Source organism: Rutilus rutilus (genome assembly GCF_951802725.1).
Source record: "Rutilus rutilus genome assembly, chromosome: 23".
NCBI classification, from domain to species: Eukaryota; Metazoa; Chordata; class Actinopteri; order Cypriniformes; family Leuciscidae; genus Rutilus; species Rutilus rutilus.
In genome coordinates, this window is record NC_140233.1 from 17,154,713 (window position 1) to 17,177,774 (window position 23,062).

Genomic DNA, 23,062 nt, shown 5'->3' on the forward strand with positions numbered 1-23,062 from the left:
TAAAAGGAGTGTGCTTTGTAAGAGAGAACAAAACATGACTCAAGAATGAGAACTGGTGCCAAGGGAAAGGAAGGTGGGGGGGGCCCTCACGTTTTTGTGCAGTTTTTCTACGATTATAATATGAAGAATATAATATGATTGTTCTCCCAGAAACACAAAAGAAAATATTCTGGTAAATGTCTTTGTGTTTTGTTTGTGCGTACACTGAATGTCAATGGGGTCCAAAAAAACAACAAAATTGGACCCCATTGACTTTCGTTGTATAAAGAAAAACAGTTAGTCACCATGAAATAAAAAGGGACATGTATTTTTTTATGGAGTATTGTAGTATTTATAAAAAAATATTTATCCTTGCTCATGTGCCCTCATAATCATAATCTTATCTTCAAAATATGTTATTTTGTGTTCCACAGATGAAAAAAGGCAAACACTTTGAAACAACATGAGGGTGAGTAAATGATGACAGAATTTTCATTTTTGGGTGAACTCCCTTTAATAACATTTATGATATAATACTTTGGATGCACTGTCCAGTGATGTGAAAATTCAGAAGGGCTTGTCAGTTATAAGGTAAAACCTTTCTTTTCCCAAATTCTAGCTCCCTAGATTTTAACCTGTCCTGTAACAGGGAGAGTTCATATTGCTCACCGGCTAGTCAACAACAAACAAAAGCTAGAAGCAATTATAAAGCATCCTCAGGCAACCGATCATATCACTTACCTTCCAAGATCTTCACCAATATCATAGAAATCCTCCACTTTTTGTTGCTTGAACACAGCCATTCCTAATGTCCTCATTGATGATGATGTTTGTGTCTCGGTAAACAAGGGACAGCAGGCCAAATCTGTCACAATCTCAGGGAAGTTCTGTCGATTTGTAGGGTGCAACTCTGCAATTAACAGACACTCACATAAGCACATGTTCCAGCATGCTGCACTGCATTCCTTCACTTGCAAGAAGATGTTAGAGAACGTATAGAATTGTCCTTGCTTGGACGTTTATGGCAATGTGATAATATAACAACTTGGCACCTCAAGTTTAGCTTCCTGAAGCATGAAATGCCAAAGCTGACGTACATATCAAGTCGTTAAAAGTGATCAAATTACTTTCTTTAGAGCAAAATGAGGGTTCAATGTCATGAGAATTATCAGGTGAAATTGAGAGTGCTGTGGAAAAAATGCCAACCATGCTGGGCAGCATTAGTGTTCTGACAGGCTGACAACCCTTATAAAAGTAAAGAATATAAGTATATTGATATCAAATATTTACCTCACAGATGTACAGAGAACGCAGCCTACTGTTTTAATTGTTTGTTATACTCTATAACTAAGAGCTGCATACCCAGCTAACAAATAAGGACGTTTTCTAACGTTCGCATTACTGTCCTCTTAATTGTCAACATTGACGTTTTAAAAACACGCTTGGTTATGCAAACTTTAAGGGAACATTCCCTTTGATAATTTTGCAAGCATCATGGGAATGTTACTTTTGAGTGTTCTCTGAACGTTCCGAAACAAACATTGACAGTTAAAAAACGGAATAAAAACCTTCAATGAACGATGTGTAAATAACATGTTTCCTGCTGTTTTGAGAAAATGAAAGCGAACGTTCTATTAATGTTATAGGCTCCTGGAAGAACGCTTGTTCAGAACTTTGCCGGAACGTTAGAAAAGTTCACTGTTTGCTAGTTAGGTTAATAAACATGAGAAACATTTACACAATATTATCTCCTCCTATTTCACTATTCACAAATTTTACAAGACACACTGAACTAGCCTACAAGAAGGGTTTATTTATTTGATATTGTAAATTAGTCATAAAAAGGATGTCTTACCTTTTTTAAGAAATAACTCTTATATTACTGTATTCCGCTGACATTTGAAGCATATTCCCGGGTTCGAGCTCGTATCTTGCGCGAGTCGCGCTGTTTAACTGGAGACTGGATGAACGCACGCGCTTATGTTGTCAATCTCGAGCTCGCTCACGCGCCACCTGTTGAGCACAGCGGTAATGTCAGATTGGCAAATCTTTTGAGTGAATCAGTTGAACCGGTTCGAACACATCCGCTTGCATGAGTCATTTATTAGACATTTTTCTGAATAATTTTTTAATCAAAACATTCTTAAAGTTTGGTTTCAATCGAACTAAAGCATATATAGGCTATTATTTTTTTTAATATACGCTTTAAATGGCTTCCTCCAACATAGTATACGCTTAATCGGAGTAATCGTTTGTGGCAGTGAGAGTATTTCTTGAAATAATTAATTTGAATTCAACTTTTTGCCATGAATGCTTGAATAGACAGATAGGCCTACACAGAATATTTGGAGTAAACCAATAATTTGACTAGTGTGGAAGCGTTACAAATAATATGTACTGAAAATAAATGACAGTTTAATAACGAAACAGAGTTTTAATAAATAGCCTACCAATAGGCTATATGTAAATTATGTTGACTGTATAGGCTATTCTATGCTTCAGCAGTCATGTCTAATTCGTGAGTGAGTCATTCATTGATTCGGTAAAACCAGAGAATGTCTAATATGGCGAGAAGTTTCACTCTCACTACACTTCCGGCTTCTGAACTGGTTGCAGTTCCACTCCGATTCCATATGAGGGCGCTCACAGGACGAGTGCAGAATGAATGGAGGTCAATGGCGGTATACCCCTCAAAATCCACTTTTCTCAGGATATAATTTTTTATCTAGTAATTTGAATGTTGTATTCGAAAGGAGATGCAAAGAAATTACACATTGCTGGGTGTTAGATTTTTTAGAGTCACTTATTTGCTTTAAAAAAGTCTTTCAAAATGTCAATGACGTCAGAATGCTGACGTCATTAGCAGAATGCTAGCGTGTTATGGGCAACAACAACTCAACCTGTAAGAAATCAAAACGACATAAGTACTCGTTCATTCAACTTTCGACCTAAAACCCATGTTGAACTTGCAAAATCTACAATCACATCTGAGATTTCTCAACGGCAATCGGGTGAAAGAGACTAATTTAGCCGTCTAGCCCCATTGACTCCCATTCATTCTGCACTCATGGCGAGCGCCCCCAGTGGAACTCTGGTGGTACTACAACCAAAATTCGGTACAATAGGGCTTAATAGGGAGTGGACAGGCTCTCCGTAGACGGGCTCTGGTAAAACCCGGTTTGCAAATAAATTTAGTCTACTGTCTTTATTGCTTGTGCTTGCTCTATTATGTTTGCACTATTATCGCCATCTGCTGGACATTATCAAGATGCATCTGTATGAGATGCACTAATATAGCCGACAAATAATTTAAGCATTATTTTTTCCCCCAACATCCCATTTTTTACTTAAAAAAAAACAAAAACAAAACATTAAAAGTATATTTTAGTAGTATATTTGAGATGCTGCAAGATTTAGTATTTTAGTACATAACCATCACAAAACAGGAACTCTATTGTTGTGCAGTATTTCCTGTCAAACTATTTATCATGTAGGCCTACACTCAACTAAAATTCAACATTAGAATAAGAAATGTGTTGTTTCAACTTTAAAAAAGTATGTGTTCGTGCTTGACTTAAAATATTAAGTTAACTTTAGTTGTTTAGTTATCTCAACAAATTTTAAGTTGGTATAACTAATTGCAGCAAAAAAAAATTACAGTGAGGAAGACCTTTGTAATTGATATTGTTCATGGAGAGCGCAACTACTGAGACTGGCTGTAAAGATGTATTGTATATAAAAACTACACAAACACAATTTTATGCAATAGAAATTTATTGTGAAATCATGCATAAGTAAAAAAAACAACAGTATTGGAGGATTATAATGATGTAAGTTTCAGTAACATTTCAAAGAATTCAATAATTTTGTATCAAAGGTCTGCTCAACACATTGCATTGAGAAACAGCAACAAAGACGGTTTGAAACCATAGCTTACTCACTGAAGACATATAGCTCATGAAACATATTTGATGGCTGAATAACATGGGTAATATGAAAGATTTTATGGAACAATGAATGTTCCAACAGGTCTTACACCAAAATTTCTATTTATAAAAATGTAAATGAGGGATTAGACTGTCTTAAAATGTATCTCATAAAGAATAAATTTTCTTTATAATGGCAATGTGGATGACAAAATCTACGTCCTACATGTAAAAAAACATGGTCAATCAGAGAGACCAGCTCTCAAAAACCAAAGACAGGTTTTGTTTGTCATGACAGCAGGTGTTAAAATGTATAATATGTGTATTATCATGATGCAATGGCGTAGAAGAGATTAATTGACTGCACTTAGTAGAAGTACATGCACTGATATTTAAAAGGAAGTAGCTTTTCCAAGCATACATGTGTGTAACAGATGACTTCAAAGCCAAATTGTGCATGGAAAGTTAAGAAAAGTGCTATTCATTTAGATGTACATTCCCTTATTATACAGGCCCTTATGGATTCTTATTCCATTTTCGATTTTAAGTGAATTTCAGTAACGACACAAAATGAACACATGCGTGGAACCCATGACAAAGAAAAAAAAACTTGTTCACATTTTCCATATTATTATCTTCATTTTAAGCAGCTTTTTGTGGATTTTAGACTAAAATTATAAGTATAACAACATACATATTTTGTTAGAATATTTAAAATGGAAGAGAAGACCACAGACACATGCCGTGGAACAAATGCACCTAAACAATAAATGTACCAATTAGGCAACAGCAAATGTGGATTGTGCTTCTAAAACTGAGCTGATACTTGTGAGAAACATGTTAAAATGTCATTCTGTGATATGGCAGGGTTTGGCAATCATGTCGTGAGCAGACAGGACGATCTATCTTGTGAAATGTTGTGTTTGCAACATATGTGTGCTTTTCCACGCCTTGATTGGACACTGAATTAAGTGGAAGTTATTAAAATTACTGTAAATGAACAGTACCGAATGCTTAGAAAAAGGGCAAGTCTTGTAAACCTGAATGTGATTTATATCAAATTATCATGCAATATAATACGTGTTGCTATTATAACCAATAGTATGTAAACAAATGAAACTGTTTAATAAGTGCGAGTCGTGCGGCTGAAAGGAAAAGTGTTGGTGTCTGTTAATATGTCCAGCATAAAGCAAGTGTATTAGAATTGTGTCCAATCCGCACCCGCACAATAATTACTATCTAAATGCAAGTACTTTAGTTACTTTAATACTGATTTTGGTCCATATGTACAAATGGATGAAATTGGTCAAGCAATTAAAAGACGATGAAAAAAAAAGTCATCCATTTTTGATGAATCAAAAGAAATACTGTTCTTTGGTCTCTCGAAGTCACAGTTTGTTGAATGAAATACATTGAAAGATATAAGACACATTGTGATTGGCTAATGCTTAGCAGGTTTTGTTCCCTCGTTGGCTGTGGTTCAGCTGTCCTCGTCGTCGTCACTGATGAGTGAGCGGCCGTCCAGGGTGGTGTCTCTGTCCCGCAGGAAGGTCTGGCGGATGGCTTCCAGCTCGGTCAGCTCCAGACGGACCTTCTCCAGGTGGAATGTGCGGCGGTTCTGGATCTGCCTCAGTGGGAATGGGTTCATGTCCACAAAGGCCATGCTCATCAACTTCCTGCGAGAAACACAAATGATCATGGTACTGAACAAGTGTGTGTATACATACAAACTTACCGGCCACTTTATTAGGTACACCTGTTCAACTGCTCGTTAACGCAAATATCTAATCAGCCAATCATATGGCAGGAAATCAATGCATTTAGGCATGGTCAAGATGATCTCATGCAGTTCAAATGGAGCATTAGAATGGGGAAGAAGTGTCTTTTAACATGCCATGTTTGTTGGTGCCAGACAGGCTGGTCTGAGTATTTCAGAAACTGCTGATCTACTGGGGTTTTCACACACAACCATCTCTAGGGTTTACAGAGATCTACAGAGACTGAAAAGAGATCTAGTGAGCGTCAGTTCTGTGGGTGAAAATGCCTTGTTGATGCCAGAGGTCAGAGGAGAATGGTCAGACTGGTTCCAGCTGATAGAAAGGGATCTCAAATAACCACTGGTTATAACCGATGTCTGCAGAAGAGCATCTCTGAACTCACAAGCAGAAGAGCTACAGCAGCAGAACACACACCGGTGACACTCCTGTCAGATGAGGACAGGAAACTGAGGCTACAATTTGCACGAGCTCACCAAAACTGGAAAGCAGAAGTTTGGAAAAACGTGCCTGGTCTGATGAGTCTCAATTTCTGCTGGTACATTCAGATGGAGGGGCAGAATTTGGTGTAAACAATATGAAAGCATGGATCCATCCTAACTTGTATCAACAGCTCCTGTAGCTCAAACAGTAGAGCGCTGGCGCTTGCAATGCCAAGGTAATGGCTTCGATTCCCAGGGAAAGCAAGAACTGGTCAGAATGTAAATGTGTACCTTGAAATGCAATGTAAGTTGCTTTGGATAAAAGCGTCTGCCAAATGCATAAATGTAAAATGGTGGTGTAATGGTGTGTTGGATATTTTCTTGCCACACTTTGTGCCCCTTAGTACCAATTGAGCATCATTTAAACACCACAGTCTACCTGAGTATTGTTGCTGACCATGTCCATCTCTTCATGACCAGTGTATCATCTTCTGATGGATACTTCCAGCAGGATAACACACCATGTCTCAAAGCTCAAATCACCTCAAACTGGTTTCTTGAACATGACAATGAGTTCATTATACTGAAACGGCCTCCACAGTCACCAGATCTCAATCCAATAGAGCAGCTTTGGGATGTGGAGAAGCGTGAGATTCGGAACATGGATGTGCAGCCGACAAATCTGCAGCAACCGCGTGAGGATTTCATGTCAATATGGACCAAAATCTCTGAAGAATGTTTCCAGCACCATGTTTATGATATATACTAGTAGTAATTGCTAATAAATACAAGCAATAAATAAAAATAAGACAATAAAATTCCTGCAAAAACTAAATAAAATCACAAGATGTCACCATAAATAATCACAAAACTACAACTGTAATGTTTCCAAAACATTTCTAAACTATAAAAAAATTAAATAAATTTATAATAATAATAAAAACACAAACTCAAATATTTATTTTCTACTTATTAAAATGAATATAATAATAAATGTATAAACATATAGTAACTATTAAGTCACCATTTTGACAAATAATCAAAACTAATAAAAACAAAGTTGCGCAATGATTGTGTTTTCATGATTGCACGCACCTTGCATCCAAGATGGTACGTGTGAAGTACCGAAGGTACTTGAAAATGGTCATGGGATCCTGGAGCTTTAGAAATTCCTCTTCTTTGTACTTGAAGAGCGCAAGAGCAAATCGGAATATTATCTGTCAAGGTAAAAAGAAACACCAAAGTGCGTCAGCAATCATGGAGGACTACTGTCACCCTGAAACAATCAGACTCATTATGGAAATTAAAAAGAAAGGTGAGTATTAGTATTATCATCTGTATTTTTAAGTATCATAATCATACATTCATTTAAGGATTTACAATTCTCATTTTAGGTTTGTTAGTAAATGTTTCACATCATTTGCTTTTGTAGTCATATAAACTGAGTAATGATTAGCAGGCTTCAAGGGAAAAAGTAGGTATCACTATATTCTATGTTTAAGGAATATGTGGCATTAATCCACCATACCTTGGGTCCCTCATAGAGAAAAGCGTCCCAGATCTTGAAGAGGATGTCACTGACAACACTGTCCACAAACACAACCAGGAACCAGTTGAAGGTGATGAGAGAGAAGTCTACCTTATAGTGCTCGAAATGAGCATGAAGCCTGGGTAACTTCTCGTACATCAGGTCCTTAAACACACGCTGATCTACCTACATCAAAAATAAGACAAATCAAAACGGTTAACGAACCAAAACCATTTTGTAACAGGACAAAAATATAGATTTTTAAGAAAAAGAATACAAAATATATTTAAGTCACTTTAAATATTATATTTTGGACCCTGCTGCAGTCGCATGTCAGCAATGACAAGCCATAACTAGAAGCGTGCCAATAAAATGGTTTTAACTGAAAAGCAATTGGCAAGTCACTCCATATATGATCATGAGGTTAGTAACCCAAACTTTGGTAAAACAAGAGAGTATTCATGTTGTATAAGGTCAAAATGTGGTAAAGTTTGCTCAGCAAGTATATTAATGTCTTGACGATGGAAAGGAACCTAAAAACCTAAAAAGTCACTGTGACAGATGACAGAATATAAAAGAGACGTGCTGTTAGCCTGCTGCTCATGAGTCATATGATATCCAGCAAACAAAGACATGCTTAAAGCCCAGAGTTTTGGGGGATTTTTCTCATCCGAGTGAATGAATAATGTTGAAACGGTACCTGTGAGCCTAGCAGTGTCTTAGTGTAATAGTCACGTGGCATGAAAACCTCCACAATGGCCACGAGACACCAGAAAGCATCTTCTTGGTCCAAATACAGAAGAGCAATAGCTGCCAGCCTGAAAAAAATTATAATCAGAAATAATTTAATGGCCAATTTAAGTGCCTTGAAACGCACAGCATTATTCAATGTGTTGATGTTACACAAATGAAGATCTTTTTGATGAAATCTGAGAGCTTTCTGTCCCTCCATAGACATCTACACAACTACCACTTTGACGCTTCGAAAATTCCATAAAGAGATCGTAAAACTAATCCATATAAATTGAGGGGTTCAGTCCAAATTTTCTGATATTCACATATAAACAATGATCAGCAAACATAAAAAGAAGCTCAACTGAATCTGCTTGATGCGCGAGAACAAATCTCTTGCTGAAGCTCAAACGTGCTGTGTAACGCGAGAATGAACCTCATTGGTTCTTGCTCAAACGTGCTGCGTAACGCGAGAATGAACCTCGTTGGTTCTTGCTGAAGCTCAAACGTGCTGCGTAACACCAGAATGAACCTCATTGGTTCTTGCTGAAGCTCAAATGTGCTGCGTAACACCAGAATGAACCTCATTGGTTCTTGCTGAAGCTCAAACGTGCTGCGTAACACCAGAACGAACCTCATTGGTTCTTGCTGAAGCTCAAACGTGCTGCGTAACACCAGAACGAACCTCATTGGTTCTTGCTGAAGCTCAAACGTGCTGCGTAACACGAGAATTAACCACATTGGTTCTTGCTGAAGCTCAAACGTGCTGCGTAACACCAGAACGAACCTCATTGGTTCTTGCTGAAGCTCAAACGTGCTGCGTAACTCCAGAACGAACCTCATTGGTTCTTGCTGAAGCTCAAACGTGCTGCGTAACACGAGAATTAACCACATTGGTTCTTGCTGAAGCTCAAACGTGCTGCGTAACATGGATTTTAATTATTAACTTTTTGAAGCGTAAAAGTGGTAGTTGTGTAGTTGTCAATGGAGGGACAGAAAGCTCTCAAATTTCATCAAAAAGATTTTAATTTGTGTTCCGAAGATGAATGACTGTCTTACGGGTTTGGAATGACATGAGGGTGAGTAATTTATGACAGAATTCTTTTTTTTTGGGGTGAACTAACCCTTTAAGGCCAACATACTGTATTCATACCAAAAGTAAAAAAACGTACAATTTGATTTCAAAGGGCCTATTAAGATTTAAGGACTGATTTCACTTTAGACATACAAACACCCCAGCAATGAAGTCAAGAGCTGATGGAATCATTTGGATCTGCTACCTGTTGAGGCCTTGGCAGTAGCCGATATCGGGATTCCTCCAAGAAAAAGCCAGTAGCACGTTCCTGAGTTTCTGGATGCCATCTGAGTCAGGAGAGGCATAGTGCTTGTTGTTTGGGAGCGTCCGCAGAAGATCGAGCTCTATTTGCTTGCAGGCCGGGTTGGGTTTATCATTCGCCGTGCACAGAAGGTTTTGGTAATAGTCTTTCGGCTGGCTGTCACGAATCTTCTTCACATGGAAGCTCACGCACCAGATCCACACCTTGGAACGGTGGATATGGGGTACCCCGCTTCGCATCAACGCCTTCAGCTCTGGAGATCGAACCATCTCTCTGTTCATGGTGATGGCCAGGTAGTTGTCCCACTTCACTCTGACTGATGTCTCCTGGTCTGTCAGGGAGAGAGACTTCAGGTCCAGCGCTCTCTTTTTTGCTTCAATTTTTTCCTCCTCATCTTCCTCCTCCGGGACAGTTTTGAAGCCAAAAATGTCATATTCACTATATGAGAAAGGTAACATGATCACTGGTTATATGTACAATTTGTAACACACGAGGCAACAATTTTAAAAGTAACTAAGCCCAATTTCAAAAGTAAGCTAGTAGACATTAGCAAAACAACAAATCTAGTTGGTGAGTTGTCAAAAGAACTTATTGAAACCAACAACTACTTGAAATCAAGCATTTGTATTAGGATAGATCCACTTAGGAAGAGCATGACATGTTTAGTGGAAGCAAGAAAACATCCTGTTCCTGTAGACAAGTAGCATTTGAAAAACACTAACATGACCAAACATGTTTGAAGATGGGATCTTTAGAAGTGTGGCAGCACAAAAATGAAAGTAAACAAAAGAAAACTGAAATCTACCATGTTTGTTTCAGTAACCAAAACCATAAATTTGCATCATCATTTCCCCATACGTCCTCTTGTAATGTTAGTCAAGGTTTCTTACTTGATCATCTCTATACATTCTCTTACAATTAAACTGAAATGTTTTTACTACTGTACCTTTAAGACTGCAATATGCAATATGACCTCTGCTATGACTGGACTCTTTGTATATGAAATGAATAACAATAGACCTTATTCACAGCAGTGCCATCTTTGATTTTTAACGGGAATGACATACATCTCTTCAGTGGGTTGTGCTGTTATTTAATGTTTTTGGATTGTTCTGCTGACAAAAAACTGCAAAATATCTTTCCAAGGAATTTAAGTAGACAAAAAACTCCTGACAATATGAGCTGTGGAAAATTATAAGTGATCTAGAAGTACAGCTTTTTACAGCAGATGCAATTGAAAACACGGTAAGTCTATCTCTCACAGCCGTGCTTTCATACCTGCCATGGCGCTGCTCTGAATAAGGTATATTCTTTGCCAACTTACTGAATATACTGAATTTATGTTGACATAAACAAGGACGGCCAACCTTTTCATGTTTGTGACTTCATTATCATGGGGGGTGGGCATGATACCTGACAGCGTTGGGTTTGAGGATAGGGTGCTCCTGCTGGTCTGCCCTCTCCACCTGTAGCGCATCTTCTAGTAAGCGGGTGATGACCTCTCCACTATGGGTCTGCTCTGAGGAGGAGCACACCGGAGTCTTCACTTCCTGTAGTAGAACCAGGTACTTGCTCTCCACCTGACACATCTTGGCCTCCAAACTGTTGTACTGTAGAAAGCGCAAAGAACAAAAAATGATTCCTCAGCAAACAAAATCATGAGACATCATAGACAACCTTGCAATGGATAGTGGAATGCCAGGGGAAAGGAAAAGGAAATGCTAACATGGCACATAAGAAAGAATCCGTAAACAAAACATCCAGGAAGGTTGTGTGCATTGAGTAGCTGAAGTCACAGACCTTTGCCTCTAGCACTTTCTCTCTGGATTCAGCATTTCTTCGCAGGACTGTCAACTCGAGAATTTCTTTGTTCAAGAATTTATTTTGGGATTTGTAGCCCTGAAGACTGTCCTGGAAAAGTGTGAAAAACCAACAAGTTGTATGTAAGACAAAAAATAATCAGAACTTTTACAGGTATGTACTGTTACTGTGCTTGGACAAGCAACTGAAAGTATTAAAGGACTAAATCTGAATATTATTTTACATTTCTGTAATAGATTCACTTAACAGTTGTTACCCAACACCCAACAATTCCAACCCCTACCATGTTAATATACTTATTAGTTAACCATGACATCAAAATCCACAACTATCATGAAACTAACCTGGAATATACAGACAACTAATACCAAAAAGGATCTGAGACTTGAATTTGTCTTATGATAAAACTCTCAAGACTTGACTTGACTTGTTCATGCCTTAATATTGCATGCAACTGTTGCCAATGTCAGATCTATTTCACCCTAAGCTATTAATAATCTCACAAACACATTCAGATCTACTGATTGGGAAGTACATGTAACAGTGTTCTTGTACTACCTTCAGGCTGTCCAACTCTTGTTGTTCCCTAGTTGCACTAGGTGAGTTGCATTCAGCTGACTGGGTTCCTCCTTCGTCACTCTGCTGGGAAAGTTTCATTATGACTTCGTCCTTGGCCTGAATGGTTTCCATGAGCATGCCCAGCTGTTCATTTATCTCCCCGATTTTGATCTTCAAACCTTTCAACTCCTGTTGAAGACTCTCCTTCTCCAAGGCTAGCCTCTCCATATGACCACAGAGATCTTTGATCTGGGTGTCCCGTTCTGTCAGGGCTTTGTTCACCTCAGTCTCATCTTCGTTATGATTGTGAGGCTCCATGTTCCCAGGAGGCACTGTGGAACGCCAATCGCATTGGGAGCTACGTAGTGTTTGTTGTAGAAGACGAACCAACTCCTGGTAGAAGGAAATACGGTGTGAATATGCTTCTAATATAGTTCAGCAGAGCACAGTGACCCATCAGTTACTTACACAACTCAGACACACACCAACTGATCTGATCAAGCAAAATGGGGATCCTTTATAATCACTGATCACTCTTTAAAGTCCTGAGGTCAAAGTTTACTGTAATCCATTAGATTAAAACAAACACATCTGAACTAGAAAATAAAAGGCAGGTGTGTTAAGGCAGAATTGGATCTAAAGTCTGCAGGAAGGTAGCCCTCCAAGAGTGGGGTTGGCTACCCTTGCATTTGAACCAGTTAAGAAAATGTAGACCTCCATTTGAGTCATTGAGCTCTTGTCTTCAGATTGACTAAATTACTCATTCATGGTTTATTACTTTTGTCTGGGAAACAAAAAAAAAAATATCAAGAAATTTCAGAACACTTGCTTTACTAGGACCCTTAACTTGGGTCAAAATAATTTAGGGGCTTGTCCGGTATAAGTCGAAAGTCATTTATGTTACATCCTGACCCTAGAACGGTCTGGTATTGTATTAGGTATTACTAATTAGATCAACATTTTGGAGAAAGGCAATGATAACCTTCAGCGTTCAATGGTCTTTTATCTTCATGGACCAGTGCATTATCACCAAAATACTGATACAACAAAAAAGAAACATGAAGATCAAAGTTAACCATTATTCTGTACAAACATTCAATTTGCATGGTAAAAATAGTTTCCAGAGTCTGCACACGGAACCTTAAATATGACATCGAATTGAAATACAGGTACATTGGTTAAATTCAAAATTAGTCGTCGAGTCTCCAGGAAGAAAGACCCAGTGATCGATTGGTTCGCTGGAACAAGTTTTGGTTTGATAAATACTTTTCTCAGCATGCTTTTTTAGTTGTTAATAAATCATAACACCATTTCAAGTCATTAGCAGTCTCATTAAGGTAGGGACACACCAAACAGACACCAAAGAACTAGCGCTGATGAAAGCCGATTGTGTTGTCGCCTGCGTCGGGAGGGAAAATCTGTGCTTGAACACACCGAAAGGACTACAGCTAGGACGGTCGTTCTGAGCCTGCGTGTAAAGGAGATAACTGTCTATTTCAGCAGATATATTCAAAAAGGGAAAGCGAAACTAAGACTGCAGGTATACAAACCATAAACAAAGCAGCGCTTGCTAACCGTTTTGAATACCAATCATGCTGATCATGTTCTTTATTTCACTCCGCTCATGTTATAATGAAAATATTCATGCATTGGAATGCATTGGAATGCTCATCACTTTTGCTCAATTTCTTGTGCATTGACTCGTTTGCTAAACTGAACAGCCAATCAGAGTTCTCTCTCATCGACGACCAGACGCCGATTCTACACGTTGAATCGGCCCAAAAAACCAACAGCGTCTGACTAGAGCCAACGGTGCGGAACACACCGAAAAAACTAAGTCGGCCGGACGCTCAAAAACTGCCTGGTGTGTCCCTGGCTTTACACCTAATTCACCTAATAACTGAAAACTTTTTTATTTTGAGTATGCAAATCATAAAAAGGTTAACAAAATGTTATCAGTAACGCTGTAATTATGAATAACCACATATTGTTGTTTATATATGTTACACAGAATACTTATTTAGAGTTGTTAATGTGTTAAGTTAACCGCACATCTATTGGCCAAAGGGGAACTCTAAAGGGAAAAACATAACAACAGTACCCATTTTGTGGTTCTCACGGCCCTTGTTTTAGATCCGCTAACACCTTTATAGAAAAGCACACAGAAATTTATGACTGGAGTAGCAAGCATTTACTGCACCAAAGCTTTCTGGTGGGTATTAGAAAATGCTTTGAATTACAAATGTAGAATCATCAGATATTGTGTCAACATTAACTTCCACAAGGGAAATCCCCATGTCTAAGCATTACAAGGAATGAGGAAACTACAACATGAAAAAAAAAATAATAATAAATGATTGAAGACACATTTTACAAGTTATTATTACACTTTGGAAAATTTTGAATGGGATTGCAAACTAACATTTGATACTAACGCTGCCCGCCGAGGACACAATCCAAATAAAATATGGTTTATGATTTTTTTTTATTTTTAAGGACGAAAGTTAAGAGTGTTCTGATTGCTTTAAAAAACTACCACTAATAGATTTATTCATATTGTACCTTCTGACTGGTGAGTTCCTCCCTGAGGTTGTTCTCTTGCTCCTGCAACCGGTTGATCTCTTCCTGCTGGTTCTGAATGCAGAGCTGAAGTTCAGAGGTCTTGGTCCCATTACACTCAACCGGCGAGCTCTCGGCGCTGCGGTTAACTTTGCCAGAGCCCATGTGAAAGGGCCGTTTCATTCTCGAGGGGTTGCGGAAATCAAACGTGAACGCTGAGCCAATGGAGGCTGTGGACAGTCAGGAGTGACTTTTAAAGGCCTTTCAATTGAATAATTTGTGTTTTATTAAAGGGATACTCCACTTTTTTTGGAAATAGGCTCATTTTACAACTCCCCCAGAGTTAAACAGTTGAGTTTTACCGTTTTCGAATCCATTCAGCCGATCTCCGGGTCGGGGGGTCCCACTTTTAGCATAGCTTAGCATAATGAATTGAACCGGACAAGACCATTAGCATCTCTCTCAAAAAAATTAACAAAGAGTTTCGATATTTTTCCTATTTAAAACTTGACTCTTCTGTAGTTACATCGTGTACTAAGACCGACGGAAAATGAAAAGTTGCGATTTTCTAGGCTGATATGGCTAGGAACTATACTCTAATTCCTGCGTAATAATCAAGAAACTTTGCTGCCGTACCATGGGTGAAGCAGGCGTAATGATATGACGCAGCACCTGATAATAGTCCCCAGCTCAGTAGCCTATTATCAGGCGGCATGTGCTGCGTCATATCATTACGCCTGCTGGACTCATGGTACGGCAGCAAAGTTTCTTGATTATTACGCAGGAATGAGAGTATAGTTCCTAGCCACATCAGCCTAGAAAATCGCAACTTTTCATTTTCTGTCGGTCTTAGTACACGATGTAACTACAGAAGAGTCAAGTTTTAAATAGGAAAAATATCGAAACTCTTTGTTCATTTTTTTTGAGAGAGATGCTAATGGTCTTGTCCGGTTCAATTCATTATGCTAAGCTATGCTAAAAGTGGGACCCCCCGACCCGGAGATCGGCTGAATGGATTCGAAAACGGTAAAACTCAACTGTTTAACTCTGGGGGAGTTGTAAAATGAACCTATTTCCCAAAAAAGTGGAGTATCCCTTTAAGTTAAATCTCTGAATTATGATCTTACATCGGTGAAAGTGAGATGGGCTCTCCCGGCGTTGGCTGTCTGCTGGGGATTTGTGATCCGGTGCGTCCTTGTTTGGAGGATCCACCATTTCCCAGTCCTCATTGCTGGCTGTGTAAAACACACTGCGTCTGTTCTCTCCTCCTCGGCCGGGCCGCAGGTGAGACATGCTATTTCTGATAGGCCGAACAAGGAATGAAAAAACACATTGTTTTCACACAATGTAGTAAGGAGGAGCAAAATTCATGCCATCTGCAAAAGTAATAACTCAATCACAGTATATTATAACATTACTTGATGTAAAATGTTCATTTGAGTTACATAGCAATGGTTAATTCCAAACCTTGAGATAATAAAGAAATACGTGGTACATTTATCTTGCTATCAGCATGTTCTGGGATCATCGTTTTTTAAACCAATCTCACATGACTTCTTTTATTTGCATAAGGGGTCAAAGTATTCTATTCCCAGCCTCTTAAAATCTAACACAGAGCTGCTGCTGAAGCATTTCCAACCGGTTTAGTTTGTTTATCAGTGCTGAAATCCAGATTCAGTCCTTTGGCCGGCTTCAGTATTACGTCATCTAAACAGATCCAAAGTCTTTTGGAAAGTTTGAGGAAGAGATCACACGTGGCAACAGTCGTCAAAGTAGTTAAATATGAACAATTCTAAATCAAGATGTAGATGTACATCTAACTTAATTTATAATTATAAATGCATAAATAAAGACCATTAAAAGCGGAAAATTCTTCCGTTTCAACCACAATTCCCCAAATAAATTAACCATACTGACTAAGTGGGATGTGTAGTACAATGTGTTAGTAACCAGATTGATATCAAATAATTCTATGAATTACACTATGTTATTATTAAGAAAATATAAAGCAGATTTAAAAATAATAATAATTTAATCAAATTGAAGGCTATTAAAAAACAAATACAAATGTACGTCTATATGCTATACTGTGTGCAAAACAGGATTAAATGTTGTTTTGATCCAAATTGCAAGTTTTTAAGGAATGGGTCAGATTTAATCACTTAATTCCAGATCATAATAAAGCAAAAATAAAAAAAACATGAAAATTTGATTTTATATTATACACATAATTACAGTAGTTGTTTTTTTTTTTGTTTTTTTTTAGTACTTGCTCTACATGCAATTTGATGTCCAATAACAATAAACATCCATTCTAGTGCGAGTCTCGCAGACCTACCTGAGCCCGGAGCCCCAGGTTCGGAGGGAGTTGAGAGCTGCGGTAGGTTGTGCCACAGGGTTACGTGATGACTGGAGCCCGACCAGCCCGTCATTGTCCATCTCCAAAGCAAAGTCATTCCGAACACTTTCCATGCTCTCGTTGGGCTTCTCGTTGAGCATCGCTTCTAAAACAACACACTCGCGGTTTGAGTCATCGGTGTTCATTTGTGTGTATCAACCGTCACAGTCTGGCACCTTTCTTAGTGTCATTCATCAATCCAAGATGTGTCCTTAATGCCACACATCAGTCAATTTGCACAACAGAGAAATAAATAGTTTGAGTCTACAAAACGGCTTTATTGACCCTTATTAACTTATGTGCAAACATTTACTTTAACCATAAATGATGCAACTTTTAATATTATGTGCCAATAAAGGGATTTTTTTTAAATCATTAGAATAAACCATTTCTATTGTTTTTATCAATGCCAATAATGGTAACAGGGTTGACAATTTGTTGCACAAATACACAGATTTTTATAAAAATAACTTTTAAGTTAAACTTAAGTTTTACATTCCATTGGATTTACATAATGCACTTTTAAAAAATAAATAAAAGGTTTATTTCCCTGGGTTATGCAAACCTGTTACCATTAAATCTCCCTTCTCTACAGTTAAACTACAGTTGCATAAACTTGTCAAAATTACATCATCATATTTCTAGGAAGTGAATGCTGCAAGCACAAAAATGTCTTCTAATAAAAATGTTGGATTGTGGACAAAAATATGTAACACAGTGAATCACTATGTCTCCTATTTGTCCACAATCCTAAATGATCAACCATGTTACTGTGAGTTTGTACAGTAAATCATTTATTATTGTACAGCAGATATTTATAGAAATATAAGAAATAAATTCTCTTTCTCATAAGTATATTGTAGTGCCATGCACAATGTTAGTAATGTCTAAATGAAGTCTAAAATTGTTACATAAATAAAACCCTGTTACCTTTGTTAGTTTTATTCCAACATATATTTATGTAGTCATGTATTGCCAGAATATGCATTTAAGCAAATATTTATGTAATGTACATAAATACAACAGAATAAATGACAGAACTTTGGCAAAATTGCTACTCTGTTCAAACAGACTTTTATATACTAAGATCTCCATGTATGAAAATACAGTCAGGAAGTATCAGAAACCGCTATAGACTTCATGGTGCAATAATAATGTTGCTGACGAATATCTACATTTTAGCAAGTGTAAAGCACATTTACAGTTCTAAATATAGCTGTACTCCCATTGACTGCGTAACAAAAGTTATTGTGATACTAAGACTATGAGCTCTACTTTACTATCATTTCGCTGAAACATTCCTGAACGTTGTTTGCATGTGAAATCATGCTGCGTATGCAAAAGTTGCAAACAAATTACATTACAAAGGTCAGTAACAACTATGCTGATCAATTGAATTTATTGACTAATGCAGAGAGAAATTCACAGGTGCATTTTTTCTGTTCATTAAAAATGAATTGCTAATGACTTGCAAACTGACACTAATAAGGAGGAAGCGCACTCGCTTTTTGTTTTGGTTCTGCCTTTTCGACTTCAAAAATAATGCTAACTGCTACAGACATTCTCGGAGGAGAAACCACAAAACTGTCTAAACCCTTTATAGTCCCTCATTAAAAGGAGAGGGAAATAAAAAATAAAATAAAAAAGTACCCTTTATTTCTTTATAATTACCTCTTTATTTATTTATTTATTTATTTATTTTAACAAAAAAAAAAAGTTCTATTTACATTTAATTATTATTATATAAATGATTTGTAATATTTTCACATTTAACATAGAAGCTTACACACATATACATACATATGTGTGTGTGTGTGTGTGTGTGTGTGTGTGTGTGTGGTGTGTATATGTGTGTGTGTGGTGTGTATATATATATATATATATATATATATATATATACACAAATACACACACACACACACACACACATATATATATATATATATATATATATATATACACACACACACAGTCACACACACACACACACACACACACACACACACACACACATACAGTCACACACACACACACACACACACACACATATACAAATACATATATATATGTGTGTGTGTGTGTGTGCTCATATATATAATATTTATATTATATTATATATGCTAAATATATTCACTATATTACCATACTCATTATATTTTTACCATCATAAAAAGTTTTTTTAACAGCCACCTTTAAATGTTTATAATTCAACAACAAATTGGATTAGAAAAATAGAATTAAAATGTTATTATTATAACTTTATTGTTGGTATACAAATCAGTTGTTTTTTACCTTTATTATTAGTAATGGAGCAACTGACAGGGTTATAGTTTACAGCATTACTTGAGAAAGTTTTTTTTTTTTTCTTGAGAAAAACTGACATGTACTGCATCTGATATATATCCAAGTGAATCGTTTCGAAGTTTGTGCATTGGAATTACGTCAAATCATGAAATGTGTGTCAATAACCATCCCTAGTATGTACTCACAGATACACAATAACTTTCCACCTCTATATTTACACACATGCTTTCTGGAAAATATGTAAAACGGTGTCACACGGACTGAGTCGTCATGTGCATTTACAGTATGAGCTTTGACTCACCTCACATGATCAGTAGCAAACAAACTACAGGTTGACAATAGAAAATTCCACATAGGAATAGAGGACATGATCAAAAACTGATTTTTATCTTTCTTGTGTATTCATTGTGTATTCGTCACGGCCAGCTCACTTCTCCATTTAATCTCACCTGCATCTTTGGCCACCAGGCCCGTATGTGCATGAAACGGGGTGGGGGAGCACCAGCTGTCTCTGTGGCCAGACATGTTACAGAACTCCCATCGTTTCTGCTGTAACTGCTGCAGCCAGTAATGCATCACCTGCCTGTTGGGTGCCTGCAAAAAAAGCAGTAGGCTCTAGTGAAACCAAGGCTCTATTTTTGCTTGTCGTTTTGTGGTATAACAGCAGTCTTCGGAGGAACAGGGTCAGGTGTGAATGTGACTGTCCCCTTTGAGAATAATCATGCTTGTTTCGTTCTCAGTTCCAGTTTGGTGATGAAGTTGCTCTTTAACTGTCAGAATCAAAACACATTTAAAAACAGAAAAACCTTAATAAATGGTAAATTAGTGTCCACAATAAAGAAAATCATTTTAAAAACCCAAGGTCTTAGAAATGTACTGGTGATATTTATGTTGGATTCATCTGGTTTTGAAAGTCTTTAATGCCATTTTCGAGAAAAGTTTCAATTTAATGCCTCTAAAAATGTCATATGGTGTAACATTTTCCTTAAATCTTGAATACATGCGGGTGTACACATCTTAATATTTCCAAAAATGTTTTTCAATACATTTTTCAGTTTGAAAAAGATAGTTTACACATATCATGAAATACCATTACGGTTTGGGGGAGTCGCACCACATGACATTTCTTAATTAACGTTGCTTTGTCAAAATCATCTGAAATTTAATAAACGGTACTGACTTGAAACAGTCATTCAGGAGACCTCTATTATATAATTTCATGTTTTATTTTTTATATGTTGGATGCACCACATGACATAAGCGGTTTTGTTCTTTTCCCTAAGAAAAAATAATAAAGGATTATTTCAAACTACTTGAGGTTTTCTTTCCAGGAATTCCTTTTTTTAATGAGGCTTTTTTATTTTCATTATAATATTGGGACAGTTGTATTACCACATACTGTATATTTATGTACATATTAACCCTTAATACGCATAACTAGAGTCTTTGGTGACTCGGGACGTTATTCACCACCACCCTCCTCCTCATTCATTTTTTAAAGTTAGACATCAACCTTTTTAGTATTCCTCAATTAATTCATTATAAACAATATAACATTGTTAAACAATATAAATTATGTTATTTTTTTTGTGTGTGTAAAAATTGTATAGGGTCGCTAACGACCTGAGGTGTGTAACAGTGTTAGTATATATTTTTCTGCACAACAATAATTACATTTTTGATGACTGAATAAGTGCAGTTCAGTGTCTTATACACAATGATGAAGTGACGTTTCACTCATAGTTACTGCAGGCAGAAAACAAAAGAATAGGAAGTATCATCAGCAAAACTTGAAATGGCTCAGTGATTTACAGCAGAGCAAGTACTGAACGCAATCTAATATCAGTGTCACTGTCACTTGATGGTGGAGCTGGTGAAGAAGGAGCCAGTATTCAAAATATTGATTTTGAAGATGTTGAAAATAATAGTTTTAATAATAGGGGGCAGATGCTGAATGTACTGGGAAATGAGCTCTAACAGAACATCTGCTCAAACTGAACCCTTCCAAGCTCCAAAAGAAAACAAAATATGCTTAATTTTATTCTTCTGTAATTGTTACTCTATAATCAATCAATCTATAACACCATCCGTGTTAGATATAGATCCTAGTCGGCGAAAAATCATGCATTTAAGTGTTAAAAATACATTTGAATTCAGAGACTAAGACATGCTTATCATAAAAACTTGTATTCAAGAAAATAAATGTACATGCATGCATTGCATTTTAAATATAGCTTTGAACAAATTAGTCAACAGAACAAAATATTAGCATAATGACATTGACTCCACAATGTTACATTACATGGTATGCAAAGTTTTGCAGTAAACACTGCTCATCTTCTGTCAGCACAGGCATGCTGGGACCCGTGCCAGCTCAGATCCGTTTGAAGACATTTCCTTCAACCTAGATCCTGATAACAAATCGCTACACTGCAGTGTCATGAGGGCCTGAAGCCAAGCTAGTTTTATGCACAATTAAATTTCTAGAACTTGAAGTTAAGAAAGCAGCATCCTGTTGCATTACTGAACAGTTTTAGATGTGATAAACCGCTTTCCATGTTCAGCAATAAGACCAAACTGTTGCAGAGCTTGCAAAGACAGCACAGTCCACAATTAATCTTGTGTTATAGTCCTACATTCTCCAGTCATGAGGAAAGAGGTTTAGATGAGTCCAGCATGTTATATTGTATCCTAACAACAGCTGAATGACTGAGCCAGTGTGCTTTGTGTAAAGAAATATTCCCTTCTGTCTACATGCATCCTTACATAAATAGAGAAATAATGAATGCATAGTTGTTTTATATAGGTTAATTATACATATTGTATATATAGGTAAAATTATGCACATATATACACATACACACACACACACACACACACACACACACATATATATATATATATATATACACACACACACACACACACACACATATACATATATATGTAAAAATATGCAAGCATGGTGCACCAAAATCGTGGATGATATGCAATATTTTCTCTTTAATATATTATAAAATGGAAAATATTAAATTATGCACAATTTTGGTTTACTGTAGGTCACTTTAAGGATGGTCAGTATAACCACTTGTTGCACTAGAATATTCTCACAGTCACTTCACTCCGTTAAAGTTCATTTAGAAAATAGTCTTTCATAAAGAAGCCAATAAATCCAGTGCTTTTAATCTGAATATGGAGAACTGTTGGTTCTTATTGACACAGGCAGAAGTAAAATATCTACATACCTTCAGTAGGAACTCCTTCCCCTCGGTGTGGATCTCAAAAAGCCCCTCATCGACCTCCACATCATATCTGAAACAAGCATCCGCGATCTCAATGTGTCCCAGTGGAAGGGCGTCTTGAGGAGTCTTAAAGTAATACAAATAACATTTCCTGGGGTCGTACACAAACCAGCGCGTTTTGAAGCCTCTCAGGGGCCCTTTCACTGTCAGTTTATTCAGGTAGCCGCATAATTTGGAGTTCTGGTCCTTCGTGCCATCGCAATCGGCCACATCCAAGGACTTGGTCGCCAGGATCCGAGAGTTCCTGCTGGGATTGGCAGCGCTGTCATCCTCTTCATGCATCTTTCTCTGGACTTTCGTCTCTATCAGCGACAGCGGACACAAGTTTCCATCCGCATGACGTCACATGACTTCCATTCTCGTGCTGCTCTCGCAGAGGATGATGGGACGTGTAGTTTTGCTGCACAAGCTATCGTTAGTA

General features: G+C 37.3%; 2 protein-coding genes across 2 annotated transcripts in view; both read right to left on the reverse strand.

Moving 5' to 3' along the window:
* dapk2b (death-associated protein kinase 2b) overlaps window positions 1-1,983 on the reverse strand; it is a 34,641-nt gene extending 32,658 nt beyond the window's left edge. Inside the window, exons 1-2 of the mRNA XM_084397375.1 lie at window positions 1,835-1,983; window positions 721-889 (exon numbers count right to left, since the gene is read on the reverse strand). Of these exons, the coding sequence (XP_084253501.1) occupies window positions 721-797 (77 nt within the window). The 5' untranslated portion in view covers window positions 798-889; window positions 1,835-1,983. The remainder of the gene's footprint in view (window positions 1-720; window positions 890-1,834) is intronic.
* Window positions 1,984-3,738: 1,755 nt separating this feature from the next.
* On the reverse strand, window positions 3,739-23,055 carry tbc1d2b (TBC1 domain family, member 2B). Its single transcript, XM_084396344.1, has 13 exons — window positions 22,585-23,055; window positions 19,789-19,933; window positions 16,976-17,141; window positions 15,765-15,937; window positions 14,641-14,867; window positions 12,079-12,471; window positions 11,500-11,610; window positions 11,113-11,309; window positions 9,643-10,137; window positions 8,331-8,448; window positions 7,631-7,816; window positions 7,198-7,319; window positions 3,739-5,581 (listed from the first exon to the last, which is right to left on the reverse strand). The coding sequence occupies exons 1-13, from the start codon at window positions 22,921-22,923 to the stop codon at window positions 5,386-5,388; spliced, it is 2,868 nt and encodes a 955-aa protein (XP_084252470.1). The 5' UTR covers window positions 22,924-23,055; the 3' UTR covers window positions 3,739-5,385.
* Window positions 23,056-23,062: the final 7 nt, after the last annotated feature.

Coding starts and splice junctions, on each gene's coding strand:
- tbc1d2b (XM_084396344.1), bottom strand. CDS start 22,923: ATGCATGAAGAGGATGACAGCGCTGCCAATCCCAGCAGGAACTCTCGG. Junction 17,142..19,788: donor CCTGGTGGCCAAAGATGCAG/GTGAGATTAAAT, acceptor GTGTTGTTTTAG/AAGCGATGCTCAACGAGAAG. Junction 14,868..15,764: donor CCCATCTCACTTTCACCGAT/GTAAGATCATAA, acceptor GACTGTCCACAG/CCTCCATTGGCTCAGCGTTC.